This window comes from Raphanus sativus, unplaced genomic scaffold (genome assembly GCF_000801105.2).
Source record: "Raphanus sativus cultivar WK10039 unplaced genomic scaffold, ASM80110v3 Scaffold4246, whole genome shotgun sequence".
Classification (NCBI taxonomy): domain Eukaryota; kingdom Viridiplantae; phylum Streptophyta; class Magnoliopsida; order Brassicales; family Brassicaceae; genus Raphanus; species Raphanus sativus.
Genome location: NW_026619548.1, coordinates 1 through 7,845, shown reverse-complemented (window position 1 = coordinate 7,845; position 7,845 = coordinate 1). Strand labels below are relative to the sequence as shown.

At 40.1% G+C, this 7,845-nt stretch overlaps 3 protein-coding genes across 5 annotated transcripts; 2 read left to right on the top strand and 1 right to left on the bottom strand.

The window, feature by feature from the left end:
* Window positions 1-1,395, top strand: LOC130507269 (casein kinase 1-like protein 11; the record flags this gene model as incomplete). Of its 3 annotated transcripts, none has more annotated exon segments than XR_008942266.1 (5): window positions 1-81; window positions 175-248; window positions 350-413; window positions 617-839; window positions 920-1,060. XR_008942266.1 is itself a non-coding variant. In XM_057001978.1 (5 exon segments), coding segments are annotated over 5 exon segments (605 nt in total), but the record flags the coding sequence as incomplete, so codon positions are not given.
* Window positions 1,396-1,531: 136 nt separating this feature from the next.
* Window positions 1,532-4,881, bottom strand: LOC130507268 (kinesin-like protein KIN-10A). Its single transcript, XM_057001977.1, has 6 exons — window positions 4,156-4,881; window positions 3,915-4,070; window positions 3,728-3,835; window positions 3,522-3,632; window positions 2,104-3,429; window positions 1,532-2,014 (listed from the first exon to the last, which is right to left on the bottom strand). Exons 1-6 carry the CDS (start codon window positions 4,774-4,776, stop codon window positions 1,724-1,726), a joined length of 2,613 nt encoding a protein of 870 aa, XP_056857957.1. The 5' UTR covers window positions 4,777-4,881; the 3' UTR covers window positions 1,532-1,723.
* Window positions 4,882-5,033: 152 nt separating this feature from the next.
* On the top strand, window positions 5,034-6,372 carry LOC108837773 (60S ribosomal protein L36a). The gene is made up of 4 exons (XM_018610791.2): window positions 5,034-5,172; window positions 5,678-5,857; window positions 6,004-6,078; window positions 6,164-6,372. Exons 1-4 carry the CDS (start codon window positions 5,170-5,172, stop codon window positions 6,221-6,223), a joined length of 318 nt encoding a protein of 105 aa, XP_018466293.1. The 5' UTR covers window positions 5,034-5,169; the 3' UTR covers window positions 6,224-6,372.
* The last annotated feature ends 1,473 nt before the right edge of the window (window positions 6,373-7,845 follow it).

The following is a 7,845-nucleotide window of genomic DNA, read 5'->3' as shown; positions in this document are numbered from 1 at the left end:
ACTGTCGATCACTGAGATTTGAGGACAAACCAGATTATTCATATCTGCGAAGACTTTTCAGAGACCTTTTCATTCGTGAAGGTGAGAATCTTCTTGCTGTATTTGTTCGATTGTCGTCTATGCAGCTTTATATAGCTTGTTTGTTTGTTTTGATGAAAAGAACTATGCTTGTAGGTTACCAACTGGACTACGTGTTTGATTGGACGACCTTGAAATATCCTCAGACTGGCTCTACTTCGAGACCAAGGGTTAGTTATATAATTGGTTTCAATTAAGTGTGGAGATCCACATTTTCATAAACAATCCAAAATCTTATCCTGCTATTTGTTTTGTCTATCGTTCACAACAGCTGACTCCAAGACCAGCCTTGGACCCTCCAGGACCACCTGCAGAAAGATCTGAAAAAACTACAGGTACATTGTTCTCTGTCTTTGTACCCTATGGGGTTAATAAAAAGAGATATATTGAAAGATGTCTTCTTATAGCTTTATGAGAAGTTTGAGTGCTGAAAAATTGGACTGTTAGATAGTAATGTTCACTTGTTTTACTTGGAAGAATTTTGAATTTCTGTTCAGAGATCTAGAACTGAGAACTTGATTTCCTTGCTCTTGTCTAGTGGGACAAGACCTCCGAGGAAGATTTTCAGGCGCAATTGAGGCATTCACCAGACGAACTGTTTCAGGCCAAGGAGCTCAGGGTGACCATCACTCTAGACACAGATCTTCTGATGATGTACCACCCTCTTCTTCCAGAGAAGTGGTTAGTTTTTGTTGCTCGTTCTTTCGCTAGCCATCATCCTGGAAATCTATCATGAAGGTTTCCCTACTTAGTGATCCAAAGTAATGGTCAGTTTAAGTAAGAATCATATAGAACGTGAGAAAGTTTGTGTGTGTGTTTGATTTGATGGCTTCACTTGCAGCACGAGTCTGATAGAAATGGAAGTACCTCAAAGAGAGGTGTGATGTCAAGCAGACCTGGCTCCTCCTCAGCTGAACCAAGCGAGAACCGCTCAAGCCGATTCTTTTCAAGTGGATCACGGCTCGCCACAACTCAGCAGAACTATGAGTCTAAGGCATCATCTGCATCTGTCAAGCCTGGGCCTAATGATGCCATTAGAAGCTTTGAGCTCCTTACCATCGGCTCTGCGAAGAACAGGAAATGAAGATAGGGACGGAGAAGTGGATAAGAACGAAAAGACATATGTACATTGTTTGTGTTGAAGAAATTGAAAGAGATAATCTTAATCTGCCTCTCCCAATCTCATTGTTTGTGTTGAAGAAATATTATTCACATCCTTAAAGTGTAACGTGTGAAGACTACAGTTTTTTTTTTTTGCTCTTCTGTTCTCTAAAACTTTATTGTAGAGATGAAAATATAAAATCTACCTTGTCGGAATTTGAACTATAATGTGGAAACATTTTGAAGTTGTACACTGTATGTGCTTGTTCCCGAGCTCGGTCGCTATAATAGTTTTTTTTTTCTTTTTTTTGGGCAACTGTCGCTATAATAGCTCGGTCGCTATAATAACTGCTTCTGCTGAAATATCGTAGAATATATTGATGAAGATGTGGACGTACATATATATATAAGTTCTTTTCCAACACTGAAAACAAGACAAAGGTTTACATCTCTAAGACTACTTGAACAGATAAAGGAAGGAGACATATATCCTCTGAGACAAAGGTTTACATCTCTAAGGCCGTCTTTGAACAGACATAGCGGGCTAATGTCTGCGGAGAGTGATGAAAGGAGTGGAGCTGAGATGAGCTGCAATGGGTGATGATGAAAGTTCATCAACCTGGTGGTTTTGTGTAACTTTTGAGATGGGCGTAGTAAATTGCATCTTGTTTTCTATGGGAGTTAGTGGAAGTGGACTCGCTGCTGTAAGACTTTGAAGTTGTGAGCTCTTTCCCGGTCTCAGAGTAGCCAGGTAAGCGTGTCCGTTACAGAAAGGCAGACTCGTAGCTTGAACTGATGATTCTTTCTCCTTTGCCACTTGAGCTCCACATGGTTCCTTCAAAATATTGATATGAAAAACTGCATTTAGGACCAGAATATAACAGAAACAGATAAATGAAAAGCGTTTTGAGCTTGTTGGGTTACCCCGAGCTTGAGGAACGTGAAAGCTTGGTTATCAGATCCAAGGTAGATCTCAATAAGCTTCCTCAAGTCAGCCAGTGTTGCATCCTTCGTAACTTTTAGTGTTGTTATGAGCTGCTTCCGAGGGGTATCAGTAGTTGCTTCCCACTTCACGTAGATATCTATCTGTCCGCTGTTACTTTCATCAACTGAGATACTGTTTTCCTTTGCGTCTTCTACTGCTAGAGCCTCGCCCTTATTCGTCGTAGGAAGCAACTGATCATTCTCTTGGCCAGTGTGTTGGGACATCTCTCTCTGATTGCCACAAAGGGTGAATATGTTTTGAATTCTCAACTTTCTAGACATTTCTGATTCTTTGTCGTCTGTAATGTTGAAGCTATTCTCTTCACCCATACCTCCAAAGTTTAAACTAGGCACTGGTGTTGTTGTTATCGAGCAGATGCTTTTATCCTCGATTATCACTTTCTCTTCATCTTCTTCGACCTCTTCTTCTTCAAAGACAGTGCTCAGGCATACACGGTCAGGGTACATTTGCGCAAGCATACTCTTCTCTGAAGGCTTTGGTTGCAAGACATCAGACAAATTGCTACTGATTGTGTTGCTTGGTTGGTATGAAACAGGAGATTGACCCCAGATTTGCTTGACTGGTTCTGGATCACCCATGTCAAGATCCATTGACTTCACCATATCATCATCGGAGTAAAGACCCCTGAGTCTCTTGGCAAACCCACTAGTTTCATCCATTGACCTCACCGTATCTCCTCCATCCCTTGAGCGCTTGAACTCAACCTCAATTTCCTCCAACCTTCTTCTCATCATCTCCAGCTCCTCTTGCTGCTGCACTATCCTTTCTTCCATCCTCCTCCTCTCCATCTCAACGAACTCCTCTGCCATTCTTCTGCATTCCTCAAGTTTCTTCTCAAGCTCTGCTTTCAAAAGCTGTGTTCTCTCGTTCACTTTCTCTTTGATCGCCTCTTCATTGGTAGCACATGCTTCCTTCTGTATCAAAAGAGATCGCAAAGCAGCAACTTCCTCTTCCTTCTTCTTCAGCTGCTTCTGTGCATCGTTCCTTTCTTTCTCTTGCTGTTTCTTCTCAGACTGGAGTTTGGAAATAAACTCATCCATCGCTGCTATTCTTGTCCCCAAAATCACAGCAGAAGAAGACTCATCACCCCCATTCTTATCCTTGTTCGGAGTGTGTGACCCGCGAACTATGCACTTTGCTTTTGCCCCATACTCCAGAGTGCAAAGGGTCTTGTGCAGTTCCTTTGGATCCGGGCTAGCACATAGAATCATTAGAATCTTTGACTTGTCATCTTCAAAAGAGTCCTGCATCAAAAGAAAACAGAAACAAGACTAAATATCTGAAAAGCAGCCACATTCCAGAGGATAGAGCAATAGAACAAGAAAATCAAATTCACCTGAAGCAGCATAGTCAGCTTGCTGTCTCTAAAAGGAACGTGAGAGTCTCCATTTGCTATAGATTCCACAACTCGCTTTAGTGCTATATTTCCCTGGTTGATCTTAGCAGTCTATACATTAAATAAAGACACAGGTCAGTTACTTTCAAAACTTTTATCAGAATATATTGAGAGAGAGGAGAGGGTAGAGAGAAAGCAAACATTACTTGCATCTTTGCTTCAAATCCAGTCTGCCCAGCTTGGTCTATATTTTCAGAACCAGCCATGTCAACAAGCATCAACCTTCCCCCAACAGTAGGCACATCAAGTATGATCTACACAAAGAAACAACAATAAGTTATAACAAAGAGAAACGTAATAAGAATGCTTCAAAATCATTAAAAAAAAACAAACCATGCAGTGACTCCGGGAACTTCTTTCATTGCAAAGAGTGCTTTTAACAATCCTACGTTTCTCCACTTTGACAATCTCTTTAGAGATTTTGCCAGCTTCTGTCCCTGAAATAAAGGTTGCGTTTTTCGCCTTCTTCCCCATTACTTCAAGCCTCACCTGTAAAAAACAACAAAGCCCACGACTTTAGCTAGAGATGCTAAGGTACAGTTTCACAGAAAGAAAGGACGAGAAGTTAAGTTACCTTATTGCTGCTACCTCCTTTGGGCCAACCAATCCCTAAGTTGTTGCTACTATTAGTGGAAAGAAGATCATAGATCTCCTCATTATAAACCTCAAGAACAGAGACCTGAACAAAGGTAACACCACCATCTTGATCCGAATCTCCCAGAATATCCCTCAAAGAACGATACACAATCCCAGGCTCCTCCTTCCCACAACCAAACATGGTATGGCTCTTTCCAGCACCGGTGGGTCCATACATCATGATCGTACATTTATTACCAACCTTGACGCCTTTAATCCTCTCTTCTATAAACCTCTTGTAAAACGACTCGATGCCTTCTTGCTCCGAGAAAGATACTCCGTCTAAGGTGAAGTCTCTGTACCCGACTTCGGCTCTGACCCGGACCGTTTGGTTGTCTGGGCTGACCTGCAAGATCGAAGCTGGTTTCTCCTTGCGGTCTGGGTAGTCTCGGATCCGGCCGACGACTTCTACCGGATGCTCCGGTGGGAGGTGGTCTTTGGTGGCGTCTGGGTTTGGGGTTTTCGGGTGGAAATTGAGGCGTTGTTTGGTTGTTGGGGTTCTGATTAAGGTGAATTGGGTTTGATTTGACCTAGCGGAGGACGACGGCGTCGGAGCCATGTTAGAGAATTTTTTCAAGATTTGAAGGTTCAATTTTCGGATCTCAGAGAGAGAGAGAGAGAGAGAGAGAGAGAGAGAGAGAGAGTGAAATGGGGATTTAGGGTTTGAGATTCTCGAGGTTTGAAGTTTGAACTAAAGAAACATAACCGTTGTAACTTTAACGGCTAGTTTTTCTTGTCCACGTGGCGAAATATGTTTCTTTTAGTAAAGAAGTGAGAAAATGGGCTTATAGTTTGTTTAGATACCTGGGCTTTATATTAACAGAGGCCCAATGTACGTTTGAGGAGGCACTAGGGTTTCACGAAGTTCTCTTATAAACTTTGTTCTTTTAGAGTGTATGTTTTTTTGGCAGCGGAGGACAACGACGGCTCGAGCTTTCACCTAAGAGCGAAAATGGTGAGACTCTCTTCTCTTCTTCCATGTTAAGTTTTTCTCATAGTTTAGGAGGACACTTGGTGTTTCGTAGAGCTTTGTTTGATCCCGGAGACACTTAGAGAAAGAGTTCTGAAAAGAGGAAGCTACTTTTTATATAGATCTGTTCTTTGATTTTTTTCTCCTTGATCGGTTTGTTCTGATTCTGCCCCTAAATTCTTGAATTAGAGTTTAATCCCTAGTTTAGAAAATGGTTAAATCACCAAAATTATTGTCAGTCTTGACTAATTGAGTAGTCTAATCGTATATTAGCAACCATTTATGTATGATATTTTGTTATTTATTGCTACTTCAAGTATGATCTGATGATTATTGTGTGTAGCAGGACACTTATTAACACGCATACACTTCAGCCATGAATAATTGAATAGTGATATTATGATTCCTATCAATATGTATGTTGTTGAAAACCGTTTTATTTGCGGTAGTTTAACTCAAAGTTGTTGTTTCGGTTTTGGTGAATTGGTAGGTGAACATTCCAAAGACTAAGAAGACTTACTGCAAGAACAAGGAATGCAAGAAGCATACCTTGCACAAGGTCACCCAGTACAAGAAGGGTAAAGACAGTCTTGCTGCCCAGGGTAAACGTCGTTATGACCGCAAACAATCCGGTTACGGTGGTCAGACCAAGCCCGTCTTCCACAAGAAGGTAACCACAACACATGCAACACTCTCTCGTTAAGAACCAGTTTTGAAATTCTCATATTTGAGACTGAAATGTCTCAGATTAAGTCTTATTCAAATGGTCGGTTAATTCGTATGTGCTCATTATTTTGTCATTTTTTTTTGGAACAGGCCAAGACAACCAAGAAGATTGTCTTGAGGCTCCAGTGCCAAACATGCAAGCATTTCTCTCAACACTCGATTAAGGTAATGGGACATTGTTTTAATTTTGTTTTAAACTCTTTTCTGAGTCTTGAGATGTGTTTTTCTTACATTTGTGTGGTTTGTGCAGAGGTGCAAGCACTTCGAGATTGGTGGAGACAAGAAGGGAAAAGGAACATCTCTCTTTTAAGTTTTCTCCTCTTATCTGCTTTCTTTTTTTTGTTTGTTACTTACTACTCTCTTGCTTCGATACTTGAATACATTTTGAATCTTCCAGAAATGGTTATCAGGTTTAAGTTAGACAACATTTTCGTATGGAATATCTTTTAATTTCGTGAACCTTTGTTTCTACACCCGTTTGATGTTTAAATTTCACAACTACTTGTCTACCGATTTGTAAGTTAGACTAAATTTTGGTGCAAAACTTTAGAACGATCTGCTCTTTGATTAGACTGGAAGAAACGTCAACTGAACTTGTTGGTATATTCGTTTGAACAAAAAAAAGAACTTGTTGGTATATTCGTAAACTTTACAACCGATGGCTCTTTGAAGTGAATATTTTTATCTTTGAGCCGGATAGTCTACAGATTTGAAATTTCGTAAATTCGTAAGTTTCATTAAAACTTTACATTTTGATGAACATTTAATGATGTGGCATTGAATAAAACCAAATCTCATTAGCATCAGGAAAATTTTTAGCTACTACAATCAGCCTATCACAAACAAGAGAATACCAGGTATCCGGTGGTACTTTGGTTTCATTGATATTGGTAAAAGTTAAACTTGCTGAATATATCCAAAGGTTTTCCCTGAACAACTTAGTTGGAAACGAGCGAAGTACTTCACAATCTTTATGGCGATGGGCAAACAAAAGCAGAGAAGGGAGCTTGCTAGACATTCTATATTGAGCTTGCGAGACATTCTTTCATTGATCCTGAACCAATCGCCAGATGGAGCGTGCACTTGTGGAGCTTCCAGAAGTAGTGTGTTGAATTTGTAATTGGTTTCAACAATTAGTATTGTGGTCGATGTAGCTTGTTACTATTGTCTTTTGGACATGTTCACTGGGTTATCAGAACATATTAACATTGAAAAAGAGTAACTACGGTGTTTGTGAGTAACCTGAAACCAAATGAAGTCTGAATTCTACGAGACATGTTCATGATATTGACATTGAAATACATGTGGAAGGAAGAATGGTATGCTTACGACAAGTGCATGATACAGATTTACCGCAGAAGAGATATTAGCAGTGTCCTTGGCGATAGCTTGATTACCATCACGTACATTTGCTAACCACCACGAGACAGATATGTCTATGTAATTGTTGCCATGCTAAGACTCAGAGAACAAACCAGTGGTGGCTGAGAACTTTTTTTTGAAGTCTTGCATCTCTAGACTCTAGCATATGATTCAAAATCTGAATGTGAAACTGTAACTTTTGTTTCAAGAAATTATACAGGCTCAGCTGTTGAATTCTGAGCAAGAGGCCAAGTTGAATCGTGTATTCCAAGTTATAGTAACACAGATAACAATCTCAGTAATACATAAAATCGATTTAATAACAATCCCAACTATGATTTGCAGGCAAGATGAAAACAAATACAACATACAATTTCCTCTCAATCCTTGATCATGGTGAAGTCTGAAACTACCTAATGTAAGTGCAAAGACGACACAAACAATAGTAATGCAGAAGGTAAATCAGAGAGACAAAATACACAAGCACACCCAATAGCTTTATTAGAAATCGCCTTGTACAACTCAATTACAAGTTCTGCTTAATCAGCCTCGCTAGCCTGTTAACACCCT